The sequence below is a fragment of the Polyodon spathula genome, chromosome 1 (assembly GCF_017654505.1).
Source record: "Polyodon spathula isolate WHYD16114869_AA chromosome 1, ASM1765450v1, whole genome shotgun sequence".
Classification (NCBI taxonomy): Eukaryota; Metazoa; Chordata; class Actinopteri; order Acipenseriformes; family Polyodontidae; genus Polyodon; species Polyodon spathula.
This window is the reverse complement of record NC_054534.1, coordinates 68,980,255-68,995,701: the sequence shown is the minus strand read 5'-3', so window position 1 is coordinate 68,995,701 and position 15,447 is coordinate 68,980,255. Positions and strand designations below refer to the sequence as shown.

General features: G+C 38.0%; 1 protein-coding gene across 2 annotated transcripts in view; it reads right to left on the bottom strand.

The window, feature by feature from the left end:
• LOC121321667 (DENN domain-containing protein 4C-like) overlaps positions 1–15,447 on the bottom strand; it is an 86,339-nt gene that overhangs the window by 49,182 nt on the left and 21,710 nt on the right. For both annotated transcript variants that reach the window (XM_041260666.1, XM_041260661.1), the window contains one exon: positions 7,685–8,001. In XM_041260666.1, coding sequence (XP_041116600.1) covers positions 7,685–7,989 — 305 coding nt within the window. In that variant the 5' untranslated portion in view covers positions 7,990–8,001. The remainder of the gene's footprint in view (positions 1–7,684; positions 8,002–15,447) is intronic.

Genomic DNA, 15,447 nt, shown 5'->3' with positions numbered 1-15,447 from the left:
GCACAACATAACTACTACACAAAACCCTTCCACTCCAAGATGCTGCTCGTGAAGCCATTGCCCAGCTGAGACCTTTTGAAGAGGCAGGAGTCACTGTGGAGCCCAGAAGTAGGTCAGTTTAGGGGATGTTGATCCCAAACAGTATAGAGAGGGTTTGCATAGTGTAGTAGATTCCAGGAGCGGGAGGTTCCTTTTAGTGGGACTAGTGCTCGCCTTGTGTGGCAACCTTTTATTTGTAGCTTTGTTTTGTTTTGTTTTCTTTATTAAATCCAACGCTAGGATTACCATTGTTCGTACCCTAGTGTCGGGCATGTGTTGTTTATTAGATCTGAATGTGTTGTTTATTAGATCTGAACGACTGTGTGGCGTGTCAACACCCACTGCTCTGTGTCTGCCTCAGTATTTATCTGTGAAGACCCACACACTTAACACTCATCCCGTTACACTGCATCAACACTATTTACTGGTACTGTCAAGCAACTGACAGCAATTACAGCAAGAGTCTCATTTCCATGTTTTTCCAGAACTGGCAAACACTTCACTTCACTTCACTGTCAATTCCGTAGTAAGCACAGTATTCACGCTGTGCTACGCAGTTGTCTTTAAAACAGTAGAATGGCCCGAAACACTTCTCTCAGCTATGCCGAGATAATTTGCTTGATTTGGGTCAAAGACCTGACAGGCATTGAAAAATGCAGCTACAGGTTGACAGAACTGGGCAGGCGAGTTGGCAGTGCATGTATGTTTCAATTTTTACAGCGCTGTCAATTGAATTAAAGTGTGAACGGCTACATTGCAAAGTAAGGCAACCAAGCTAGTTCAGCATCATTAGAGCAACCGTGAAAAAAAGTTTATTTTTTATTATTTTTTTTGGTTAAGGTACAACTTCAAGTAGTGTTGGTAAAGTTCAATGTTCTCACCCGTGATCACCATGTCTTAATCCCTGCCTTAACCATGGTACCCTAATCAGCTACAAGCATACGATGGCAAGGAAAGCAGTAAACAGCATGCAGTGATCTCTAGGAAATGTCAGCTAATATTTGCTCTACAGTGGAGGCGGTTCAAAGCAAATACTGGCAGGCTGCCGAGTAAGCCAAGAGAACACCTGCTGAAACTTAGTAGGGACTGAGCTTTGAACTGAAGTTTTCAGCAACATTTTCTCGAGGTTTTTACACAGTGCAGGCTTTTTCAGTTGAGATCGTGGAAGATGCTTAGATGATGGAAGGAATATTGTCAACACATTAAAGTAACTTCCATCAAAAAGGACTTTGAGTGTTGCATTAATGTTGGGAAAGTATTTAATCCAACCACTCACATTAGATGAATTAGTTTCAGTTAAAAGCCCATTCTCCCTTGCCGATTTATGCATATAAGGGGCAAAATCACAGCTAGTTTTCATTCCTCTGGGATTCCACACTGAAATGGTCCTTCTCTGAGTCTCAAAATATATTCTTTGGTGGCCTCAGAGTGTGGTCACCAGTAAGAAACATTTCCTAAATATAATTAGCTAATCATCTAAAAACATATAGAACATGTGGACATATGCACATCTAAATAGTTTTCAAATCATTTCTGTAATAAAAGTTAAACTATACAGTCCCTCTCATCTGGACCTTAATTCCAAGTCCCTTCTAATAATAAACTGCGGCTATAACAGGTTTTTGCAAGGTTTATTAGGCTTTCAGGCCGAATGGCCGGAAGCCTGTTGTTGTTGTAAGGATTATTATTATTATTATTATTATTATTATTATTTTCTTCCGCCTCCAAAAAGTTACAAATGCCTATAACTTTTGAACTGCTGCACCAAAACTCACGAAATGTTGCAGTAATGTAGAGGACTGTGTGACGTTGTGCCACGGTCAATATGGCAGACTTTGGTCAAATGGTGTGGCAGCCATTTTGGATTTACTGAATTTTGGACAATATTCAAAAGCCGCCTTTTGATGAACATTAAATAGTACAGCTGTGAAATTCTTTCTTACATAGTCCACTCATGTCCAAGATTAATTCTTAAGGAATTTTTTTTAGGTCACATGGTGTGCGCTTCCATGTTGGATTTAGCGTAAAACACTTGGACAACTCTTCATGAACCCTTTGGCCAACTGACTTGATTTTTTGGTATACGTTTTCTATGTACTGTCTTCCAAAAAATTTATTCAGGAAAAGTTGTTACATGAAGCAATCTGGCCAATCAATATGGATGACATGCCATAAATCTTTAAATCTGCCATTGTTTGTGGCTGGCTAAGCTAACTAGCCAACACAGTAATTACAGTGGAAACAGTGACATTATTTTACAATAATACACAGTATGCAAAGACAACTAACCTACAGTGGCTTGCGAAAGTATTGACCCCCCTTGGCATTTTTCCTATTTTGTTGCCTTACAACCTGGAATTAAAATGGATTTTTTGGGGGTTTGTATCATTTGATTTACACAACATGCCTACCACTTTGAAGATGCAAAATATTTTTTATTTTGAAACAAACAAGAAATAAGACAAAAAAACAGAAAACTTGACCGTGCATAAGTATTCACCCCCCCAAAGTCAATACTTTGTAGAGCCACCTTTTGCAGCAACTATAGCTGCAAGTCTCTTGGGGTATGTATCTATAAGCTTGGCACATCTAGCCACTGGGATTTTTGCCCATTCTTCAAGGAAAAACTGCTCCAGCTCCTTCCAGTTGGATGGGTTCCGCTGGTGTACAGCAATCTGTAAGTCATACCACAGATTCTCAATTGGATTGAGGTCTGGGCTTTGACTAGGCCATTCCAAGACATTTAAATGTTTCTCCTTAAACCACTCAAGTGTTGCTTTAGCAGTATTCTTAGGGTCATTGTCCTGCTGGAAGGTGAACCTCCGTCCCAGTCACAAATCTCTGGAAGACTGAAACAGGTTTCCCTCAAGAATTTCCCTGTATTCAGCACCATCCATCATTCATTCAATTCTGACCAGTTTCCCAGTCCCTGCCAATGAAAAACATCCCCACAGCATGATGCTGCCACCACCATGCTTTACTGTGGGGATGGTGTTCTCGGGGTGATGAGAGGTGTTGGGTTTGCGCCAGATATAGCGTTTTCCTTGATGGCCAAAAAGCTCAATTTTAGTCTCATCTGACCAGAGTACCTTCTTCCATATGTTTGGGGGAGTCTCCCACATGCCTTTTGGCGAACACCAAACGTGTTTGCTTATTTTTTTCTTTTGCAATTGCTTTTTTCTGGCCACTCTTCCGTAAAGCCCAGCTCTGTGGAGTGTACAGCTTAAAGTGGTCCTATGGACAGATACTCCAGTCTCCGCTATGGAGCTTTGCAGCTCCTTCAGGGTTATCTTTGGTCTCTTTGTTGCCTCTCTGATTAATGCCCTCCTTGCCTGGTCCGTGAGTTTTAGTGGGTGGCCCTCTCTTGCCAGGTTTGTTGTGGTGCCATATTCTTTCCATTTTTTAATAATGGCTTTAATGGTGCTCTGTGGGATGTTCAAAGTATTGGATATTTTTTTATAACCCAACCCTGATCTGTACTTCTCCACAACTTTATCCCTGACCTGTTTGGAGAGCTCCTTGGTCTTCATGGTGCCGCTTGCTTGGTGGTGCCCCTTGCTTAGTGGTGTTGCAGACTCTGGGGCCTTTCAGAACAGGTGTATATATACTGAGATCATGTGACACTTAGATTGCACACAGGTGGACTGTATTTAACTAATTATGTGACTTCTGAAGGTAATTGGTCGCACCAGATCTTATTTAGAGGCTTAATAGCAAAGGGGGTGAATACATATGCACGTACCACTTTTCCGTTATTTATTTTTTAGAATTTTTTTAAACAAGTTATTTTTTTCATTTCACTTCATGAATTTGGACTATTTTGTGTATGTCCATTACATGAAATCCAAATAAAAATCCATTTTAATTCCAGGTTGTAAGGCAACAAAATAGGAAAAATTCCAAGGGGGGTCAATACTTTCGCAACCCACTGTACTTCAAAATAACAGTTTTTTTTTTTTTTGGGGGGGGGGGGGGGGGGGGGGGGGGGAAGCTTTATGAAGAGCAAGCAATACTTCTCGTTCGTGATGCTCTGAGATGCGACTAGCTAACTATCACGATACGAGTCAAAGGAAATATCTTTGTATATCATACATTGTACTGCAAATTATATATATATATATATATATATATATATATATATATATATATATATATATATATATATATATATATATATATATATAGAGAGAGAGAGAGAGAGAGAGAGAGAGAGAGAGAGAGAGAGAGAGAGAGAGAGAGAGAGAGAGAGAGAGAGAGAGAGAGAGAGAGAGTTTGCATTGTAAGTTAAAGCCCAAACACCACGTCTTTACAGGTAGGCTGACAGATATGTTTAGTACGATGTTCGTTTGATTATTTGTATGTTTTAAAGTGTTTTAGGATAAAGCTACTGCGAAAATGTGTTAATACAAGTCAATGAGAAAATTCAAAGTCATGAGACAAAAGTTTTAGAACGGCTTTGTATGTACAAAATTAGTTTTATTCTGTAAGGCTACCATAAATATGACTTCAGGAGGTTGTTAATATTTATGAGAGATCTCAGTTATACGTTCTACCGTTTATTTTAATGAAGTTGTATTGATAGGGCTGTGTTTAGAGAGAAATTGGGTCCGATTTACACTGTGCTATCTACATATGCAACTGAAGGGAACGTGTATACTGTACTGACAAGAATACTATTGTAGTGGCGTCTTATTTTTTTTGTTTCACACAGTGATAGTTATAATTAGGGGTCTACCTAAATCGCAATTTCGTGGAAATCGTGAAATTGAGGGGTCACCACGAAATTCATCTCTTTTAGGAGTCGATGCATATAAACACTCTGTTTGAGTAAGGAAGCAAGCACCACTATTTTTAGGATTTATAGTCTTCTGAAATACTGTCTACTAAGCTTTATTTAACGTTTAAACAGGTCCGCGAAATGTCAGCGAAATCCTAATTTTATTCCGTAACCTAGCCATGAAAAATACGTAAATTTACCGCGATTTAAGTAGACCCCTAGTTATAATTATTTTCTTATGTAATTTAAAATAATGCTTTCCAATTAACAATGTTTGTATGATTTCCAAGTCTTAACCCTTTGAAGCATGGTACCCCATTTTTTTTTTAATATAACTGTAATGAACATATAATAAAACTAGAAACTTGAAAACAACAAAACTGTTGAAAAAATAAATAATTGGTCTCCAAGTTCTCATGTGGTTCCATATTAAAACCAGTGTGACTCTGCTGTCCCTTACTGTAAACTGACCAATAGTCTGTACCAGGCTTTTTAAACGCTCTAAACAATAAAATATTCATGAGCTTGACAATTAACGCTAATACTGTTTGTTTACAAATCGGAATACAATTATTTAAGACTAAACTGTGATAAAATAACAACCACAAGTCCTGAATCTGACAACCAAGCAGCCAGTGTACAATTTAAGACGCATGGAGAGGGTTGGCGCAACTTTGGGAACGAATCTTTCACTGAACTAATTATTGTAGATAATGAAAAATATTATGAGAACTGTTCAGAGTCGCTTGCTTTATGAAGAGCAAGCACTAGATCACCCACAGAAATCTGAGCAGATTCTGCATAGCCCAGCGCAGCTTTGAAATGTTACTGCGGGAGGCTGGCTGTGGCTGTGAACCAAAGGGACGATGCAAAGTTCACGAGTGTCCTGCTAATTGTAATGCAAATACTGCTGCCATCTTGTAGTGGAGGCGAACAACATTTTATCATTATACAATGAAGCAGTGAACAGCCTTGTCAACGCTATATTAAATAAATAAATCAATTATTTAAACACATACTAAATCCGTGATAAGTGATGTATAATTTTACAATAAAGTTAATCTTAATCAATTACATTAAACTGACTGTTGATAATCCAGACAAATGTAAATATAGCACATTGAAAATGTGTGCTGTGCTGCAAGGTGGAGAACACGTTTCTCTAAAAACTGCGTGTGACGTCAGAAAGACAGCAGCTAAGAGCAGCCGGTGAAGCAAGCTCTGGGCAAGAGAACGCAGCAATTGCAGCGTGTGTTCTGTGTCGTTGACCGTTTTCTTCAAAACCATTATCAAAATACAGTATCAGTTCATAAAAAAGATCTTCCTTAGACAATTTGCTAAGAATGCAAGTACCATCATCTGATTTAGAAGAAGTGTGTTTGCAGTTGAAAAATACGTTAACCGTTGTATAAAGAAATTACGATAATTGCGGTGTAGAATTAAAGTAACAGCATTAATACCGTAATGTACCTAAACCGTGGTAAACCGAAAAACCGGTATATCGACCCATTCCTATTGCATTACCCTGCAACATAGACTGTTTAATACTAATAATACATCTAATAGTAAATCATATAATGGTAATAAAAAATATATAGTGTACCCACTTTATTTTTAAAATTGACATTTTTTATATATTATTGCCATTTTTTTTATAACATTACTGTACAGAAATTTGACAGCTGGGGTATTTAAAATATGCAGCTGAAAGTTCCACAGCGTGTGCAATGCACTCTATTACAACTAATCACAAGTAGTAATCATGATTAATGCTAAATCAACATTTATAAAATACTAACTGTTATCCTACAAAAAACACACACTATAAAATGAGGCTTTCCAATTAACAAAATGTTCGTATGATATCTTGTTCTGCTGTAAACGCCTAGAAGTCTTAAAGTTGCCTGCAACTTCTAGTTTTGTAATATTATTGCACTGACAACAGGTACAACTTGGGTGTGCGTCAGCAGACAAAATAAAACAATCAATCACTTGCTGCACAATTCAGAGCTCAATTAAATAATGCTTTTTTTATAGTAAAATTCTAATAAATCATAAATACACCCTTGTTAAACAAGGGCATAGACACACAGCACCATAATAGGGAACAGGCACAAGAAAAGCAAAGCAACTTTAGCCAGGTACAAGAGACGCCTTAATTTTCTCTGTTGGCTTGTCGTTTAACATAGATTTGGAGATTGAATAGTAAATACCAAGCAGTCATAAATACTGCAGCTATAGCCTGAAACCTAAGACCGACCTTAGTAGAATGTCAGCTCTGCTCACGACGCTGCTCACAGTAAGGTAAACATTTGTACATGTTGAAAGACGCCATGCGAAAAAACAGCACTGCACTGGATTACGTGCAGCTACTGAGTATATTATGCACTACAGAACACATCCCACGGTACGATTTTACCTTCCTGCGAAGCGGTTTTCACTGCAGTGAATCAGTTCGGGCACTAAGTAGCATAGTGGCGCTGATTAAGGAGTTCACAGTGTGCTACTCCAGAGCTGCTGTGACAGCACAAAATCACGCTGGTGGCCGCATTTAAGAAACCTTGGTTTAGACCACTAGAAAAGTAAGTGTATTGATGAAACATTCCAAACATATAGAGTTTCCCAGAAACATATTGCACACCTACTGTTTATGCAGGGCCTGGCACCCTCAGTTAGCAGGAAAACACATCAATAGAACAAAACCCACTGGGTCGGAATGATTGCAATAATTTTTACCTAATCACTTTCACAGTCATGTATTACATCTTTTTCACTATGTGGTTGATGGACCAAAAAACAGCCCTAAATGATGGGTGGACTGCTCCAAATAAAAGAAAAAAAAAAAAGTTTAACATAAGTGGTTCTTACCCAATATCAATCAGTGGTGCTTTATCCCTTCCCCTCTTGTAACACAGAAATAACTCTGGGCTCTTGAGGCTGCCATGGTTCAGGTTAGCCGGCTGTCCTGTGTATGTGGTTTCGATGCAGGTGAAGCCCTCAGGCACCGTTTCTCCTGCCGATTTGTTGATGACCGAGATGTCTGTTATGGGGGCCTTGGGTCCACTAGACTTGGTATCCGAGAGGCTGATCTCCTGGTCTAGAGGTGTGGATTTGTCCGTGAGCCCCGCGACTACAAAGTAGTCCGTCACTCGGTGGCCTTTGTCTTCGATCATGGCTGGACGTACCTAAAATGAAAAACATGACAGATCAAATCAGATGCTGATTCAACCTAAACATTAGTTTGCCAGCATAAAGTTCCAATGACTCATTCCAGCTCAAGTGGACCCAATTCAAGAAAGGAGTTTCCTTTTGTTAGTGGTGTATGTCACAAACGGGCTGTCAATTTTGATAACCTTTGACATTGTCTTTCTCTATGTTGGGATGACCTGCAGAAATAAAGTTAGGAATTTCAAGAGACCAGCAAAAAAAATTGTCTGATCAGTAATTCTTGTTATCAGGAGTCTAAGCCAAATCCATGCTGTCAGTTTTTATTGAAGTTACAGTAACACTGAAATCAATTATTCATTCATTATACATTTAAAAGTACTGTGCATTTTATTTAAAATACAGTTGCAAGGAACATTTTAAAAAGTATACCTTGCAAATGAACTGCACTTGAAATCTGCATTTTCCATTCTGACTATGGACATTTTAAAATTACATAAGCATGGCATCCTCAACATCAGGTATTGAGGAAATCGGAAATGCCGGCGGCTTGCACCATTTGCTTTTTATAGCCCTGTGTTATTGTATCCCAGAATGGCTGACAAATAGTTTGTGCATGGGAATGAGGAAATCTGCAGCAACATCTTTCTTTTTCTTGTACGGTGGTATATTTTCCACCTCTTTCAACACCAACTTTTGTCTGCAAGGATAATGCACGTTTTTGCACTGCTTCATGAAACTGGCATTGACGCTTGAGCACTATGGCAACAGTACAGAGGTGCTAATCTGGCTGTTCGTGGAGTGGTTATTCAGCCTGCAAAACAATTCATGTGAACCCTCCAAGCACAGTTTCATAATCCATTATTGATTTTGCCATGTTCATGTAGATATTTCTTTAGCAAGTCACTAAATTTAGCAACAGTAATAAAATTAAGTAATTTTTAAATAAGTAGCCAGTTCGCCACCTCTGGGGCTATTACATAAAGGAAATCACTTTAAAGCACACAATGCATTCAACTTTCCATGATAATGAATACTGTCTCACTGCAACCATACCCATGCATGCACAGAACAAACTTTTGAAACTCCTCGGGTATTAAAATACTACAGGACAAGAAATTATGTTGCCATTAGTGTTTAAATTGCACCTGTAATTACTTTATACATTTTTGTTTTAGAACTCAATTCAAAGTGCAAGACAGACAGGCCAGCTCAGGAAACAGAATGCTGACTATCCACAGGAGCAATGCAAGGTTTCAACACTCACTGACTCACTGATTTAACCTCCCCCATTCTCCCGATTTAGATTTTTCTAGTTGGACAGTCTGGGAGCTGACCACTTGGATACCTTTGGAGGCAACAAGTCCATTGGGCTCAGTGCAGACAGACCTGCTACAGCACCTCACCTCTAACAGTGTTCCCCTTCCAGGTGTGCTTGCAAAGCAACATGGAGAAGCTCAAATTGAGGACCTCAGTCTCCAGTGCTAAAATAACCAAACCGTATTTAGCAACTCTGTTAGCATGATGATTAAAATAAACCAAATTGAATTGTAACACTGATAACATGTCTGATACAAAATATAAAATACAAATAGAAATGACCGTGTACACAGCACTGATAAAATAGGAGCCTTGGCCTGTTGGTTTGTGTGCAGTCAGCCTGGCTAGAAAAGTTTTTAGGACAAAAATATATAAACTTGCTTTGCCACAAGTAACGTCTGGAACTTAACAGACCACACCTCTTTCAAACAACAAAACTCAGCAGACTGCATCATTATTGTTACCCTTCGAAAGCTAGAGGCAGATTACTACTACTATTATTATTATTATTATTATTATTATTTTATTTATTTAGCAGACACCTTTATCCAAGGTGACTTACAGAGACTGCTCTACCTGCATAATTCAGCAGCGTGTTGCTAATACTTATGGAAGCAGCTAAAACAACTTTCTCAAAAACAAAACAGCAAAAGTAACTGCCAATCTTTCACTCACAAATTGTCCATTTAATACAGGTATTACAGGTATGCAAGAGGAACACAATGATCAGTTTAACTATAATGTCTAGACAGTTTGCCTTCTAATTTTCATCTACTCCCCCCACCACCCCCCCAAAATAGCTCTGTATTGGGACACCTTTACTGCTTTAGCAATGAAAACATCAAAATAAACAGAAACACATAACCATCTCCTCATTTGTTTCTACTCCTTGTTGATGTTTTGGTAGCACTTACTGGATGAACAGCAGCGTAGGGCAGAGTGGTGCCACCTTTAGAAAAATGCATTGCGACTCTGCCAAGGTCAAGATCGCTTCCAAAAGAGTGATGTCAATCAAAAACAAAACAATCACTGGACTGCTCCCTGCAGGGAGCCTCTTGAAACTAAGACAGTTTGTGTCCTAAAAAAACCCACTACCTATTACACTAAAACTAGAAATAAGAGTTTTGGCGAACAAAAGCACACCCAGGAGCATAATTTAAGGGGGTGCCATATCAGAGATCAGATTGAACAGTTTGTAAACATTAAGTGAAATGGGAATGTGAAAGTGATGGTATCATTGGCACTGGACTCCACCTGTATCAATGGAACTTTGAGATATTCATAGAATACAACTGTATACCAACTATAAAAAACCCTCAGTGAAAGGGTTCCTTTTTACTGGTAAATGAACTTAATATACATACACACAAAGAATACAGCTGTGTACCAAGCATGAATACAATATCTCAGGGTACTGTGCAGCTGTAACTTCAAAAGTCACATATCCTCGATATGGTGGCCACAATAATCCTAAGGTCAGTTTCATGGTGTGCAACATATTTAACATGAAGGGTTTATATGACCCTGCAAATACAAAGTTACTATCTCACTGTGGGGCATGACAGCTTCACAAAGAAAAAAAAAAAACACAAAAGAAAAAAAAAAAAAAATGCAGGAAAGGGTTATTTTTTTTTTCTTGCACAAGACCCACGATGAAATACACCCGTGCTCCGAGCAAGGAGTCAGGGTTTGTACCTCAAAATATGTTATGGGAAGGCTGTCACGTGACTGTACTAAAGAAAGACAGTTAAAGTAAATCCCAAAGACCATTGAGAAGCAGTGCGGATGGACAGCCCTGTCTGTAAATTGTTGGTGCTATGTGTTTTGGGTGGTGTTGGCAGGGATGGGGTTAATTCCTAGCCTTGCCAAATACATGTGAGAATGTGGCTGTTCCCAAATTAGATAACTGGTGCTAATTGGTCACAGCCACATGATATATAAAAAAAAAAAAAAAAAAAAAAAAAGAAAAAAAAAGGATTCTGAAGCTCCATTAGAGAAAGACTACCAGGGAGGTAGGAACAGAGGGAAGTACTGTGTGTACAAAGAAAACGTGAGTGTTTGTTGTTTAAATGTTAAACAACTGTGTGTTGTAAAGTAGCTGGTGTTTTGGGATAAGGGGAAACAACTGTCCCATCTTAGTTTACTTAAAACAAGTGTTTAGCCTCAGTCTCCAAATGGAGACAGGCTTTTGTTTTGTTTGTTTACTTTGTGTTTGCAACTGAATAAATCTACAGGCACCGCCCTGTTTTAACTCATTCTGTGGTCCAGTGATTCTCTTCACACCAGAAGAGAAGTGAAACGGTTCCTGCAAGTGGCAGAGCACACCCCACTTTGTCACAGCTGTTAAAACATTAAACAAAGCGCCCCCTGAAGTGTTGAAAAACCACCCGGGTAACTAGAACATAGACTCTCAGTACACAGTCCCCATGCCTCACTGAGTAAATAAGATAAGATGGAAGTTTTGCAAGTTCTTCTCATTACGAGTCCAGGCTATACTCATTATATCGCTGAAAATTATGATGACAGGGCATCTTACATTCAGCTAGCTTGACGGTTTAAAATCTTCAGTTATAGAAAGAGCATGACAATAAAAAGAATTCGGGCCAATGGTAGTTAATAATGTAAAAATGCTGATTTCATCACTGCGTGAAGAGTTGCAACACTTGCTCTGATTTGGTGTAGGAAAGGTATTACCAGCATTGCTGTCACAGCAGGTGGGGACTTGTTCCTGAAGATTTGCATGAAGAAATGTATTTATTTCCATTTTTTGCATTGCATCAGTGTTTGTCGCATAATGCGTGAGACTTTTCGCTCTTTTGTCCAGAAACTGAAATAATGTGCCTGTCTTCAACTCCAGCATCACTTTACATGGAATCATGGAAACGTACATCTTAAAGCTTTTTACAGGGCAATTTTTGAAATCTGGCTGCGAGTACGTTCATATATCAGGTGCTGGGACTGTCTTAAGACCACCTTGGTGATTTCTGGTCTGTAATGCTGATGTTTGAGTGACATATTCACGGCTAGTGCCATCGATAAGTATAACAAAGTTATTTTTACAGAGATTAGCGGTGCTTTTGTTTTCTCATCTAGGAAAGAAACTCAAACCATACTTTAAGAGTAAGTTAGTAGATATTTTTCCACTCAGTCCTAGATGTAAATAGTTTCTTCAGATCTGTTCTTGAAATCAGCTTTTTATGATTTACATAATTTAAGCCACAACAAGCTGCATGTTTAGCTTGTAGATTTAGGTGTTTATTTGCTGCCGGAATTCAGAATCTTTACCGATATCAGTACCAGCGACCCAGGTGGTCTGGGCGGGCACCTGTGGGCTGGCCTGTCCTCCGACGCTGTAGCTCTGGGTGGCTGAATGGGGAGCCTGCAGTGTGTAAAAAAGCGGGCAGCTAACGGCACATGCTTTGGAGGACAGCGTGTGTTCATCTTCACCCCTCCATACGTCAGCGCATGGGTGTAGCGTTGAGCTGAGCTGAGCTAAACAAAATAATTGGACTCTACTAAATTGGGGAGAAAATAACAAAAAAAACAAATTGTCGACTACTAAATAAAACATTTTAAAAAATGAAAACAAAATAAATTAAAAAAAAAAAAAAAAAAGCTACTCTATTAAACTGAATAAAGTACTGAAACCAAGATTCAACACTATTCTCAAAACAGCAAGCTGTATTCCATAGTGCTGTTGGTCCTACAGCTTTACGCTTTCCTTTTTTGTGGCTGTTTCCCCCAAAACAAAGAAACACAGTTTATGACTTTTGAAATTAAATCAGCAATAATACAGTATCACGACTTTAACAACTTTGTACAAGTTTAAATTACAAATGAAATTAACTAGAGTTCCACCTGTAATTTGTAACTTACGTTTCTTATCAAATTCACATTTACTGTTTTAACGGTCTTATCTCTTCACACAAAGGAAAACGTTTTTACTTAAAAAAACAAAAACAAATAAAAAACTGATATTTTTCAAAATTGAAGATTACATAATATGGCTAGACAAAGGTCCGAATGCAGCTACCAGCAATTAATAGGTACAAAACCCCAGACCCACAAGCAGATAAGAACTTGAACTGGAAGCATATGTGGAAGCAAAATCACAGTCAGCATATACTAGGTTAGAAACAAAAAACATATTGCTCTTCCCACAGTATATAATGAGTAAAAGTTAAACACATTAATGTTATTATTATTTTTTTTTTTTTTTTTTAAATTTGCTTTTGTAATTTTATATATTGTGTCTATATATCAGTGGTCATGAATCCAAAACAAATGTTACTTTTCTTAACTTTAATACAGTGTTTCAAACATATTAACTAAATAAAAGGTCTTCATGAACTGATATAACAAACATGCACATACCGTACAGTGCTAAAGTGTACATACTGTGCCAGTTACATCCCTGCTGTTTTTATGTATTTATTGTTAATAAATACAGTATTGTAGTACACGTGTGGAAATGTAACTTAACCGTCAAAGTCGTTTTTAGGCTTCTTCTTAATGACAGAAAAATAGAACAGTATCCCCTGCTCTTTTTATCAGACATTACGATCAGTGGTGTAGTGGTTAAAAAAATTCTGGAGTTGAACAGATTGATTGACCAAATAAACATGAACAGATTTATTTATTATTGTCTAGTCCAATGAGCACGCAGAGAGGCTGATATACTGACCCCCTCACTGAAGAAAATGTCCCCCTAAAATTTTGGGAGGGGGACACATTCACCCTCAATCTGTAAATCCTGAAGAAAACACTGCACTTGAAATTAAACTGTAAATCAAGTAGATAAGTGACCTGGCATTCATCTCTTGCAATAGACACACCGCTGTTTCATTTCCCTGACAGTAAAACGTCAATTCAGAGCATTCTATGTTGAAAAAAGTTAAAATAAACACTTGTGCTGACAAGAAACTTCAAAGTGCTTAAGAAGTCAAGGCATGAATTGAAATCCTTTCCCATCTCACCCAGCAAGCGTTTTCAGCTGCTGCCTGTGTTTTCTTAGGGGACTTATTTAAATTTAGATTGAGGACTAAATCTGAGGAGCTGCAGAGGTCAAACTCAGCAAATAACTATGAATTTGTGCCTTTCATCTTCACTGCACAATTACCAAAAGTTTGCAGTACTGTTGGTGCGTGTCCTTTTGAAGTAACTGAAGTGTTGCTGCCCACAGGCTTTGCAGCAACTTCAAATCACAATTTTCCACTTGAACACAAAGTTGTTTTCATGACTTTTCTCCCAGTTACACTGAAGGGCAAGGTTATTTTGTACTTTACTTTGTAACTGCATAGTGGGAACTCATTCAGTTCTTGCTCAACAAGCTGAAAGCAGTATTGGAACAGTTATTCCCCTCCGACAAACTGTAAATACAGAAGTGTGGTGCTGAGACAGCTCTGTTAGACTGTGAAACAAGCAGCGAGACATTTGTTACATTACATGAGAAAGCCATCACAGAGGAATAATTGAGGGATGGTACATGATTTATTTCTCAGACCCCCTTTTTATATTAAAAAAAAATATATATATATATATTTTAATAGGCAGAGAGGAACCTAAAAGTATATCTATTTATTAGGTGGGATATTGTTTTTTTTTTTTTTTATATTACATCCCACAAAACGGGTTTCTGAAACAGTAACTGCTAAGGCAGGTATCAAATTTGTTTCTAAAAAAGTCCCACTCCAAATATCACAAACCAGCAGTGATGTCCCAATACTATTTGGAGTGTTTGCAGAAAAAACACTGTAACTGTTGGGATTTAAATGTGATCCAATTTGTGTAATTTAAGAGACAATTCATAATTAAATATCCTGATTAAGGATTGATTTATTTGATTTTGGTTATGAAATGAATAACCTTTTTGCTTGCTCCTTGACATTTAGGTCTACTGGGCTCTTTCTAGGAAATAAATAAAATAAAAATAAATATTTTTTTGCTAACAAAAATAATGCATCACTGGGGTAGAATGTATGGGGAATGGCATACCAAAAAGAATATTTGAACAAGAGCTGAATCATGGATAGGTCCCTTGTGAAATTGCTGGCACAGAGTTCATTTTTCCAATCCGACCAAACTTGAAATTCCAAAATACAGTTGCGTACAGAGTATGAATCTAATCTCTCAGAGCATTATGTCTA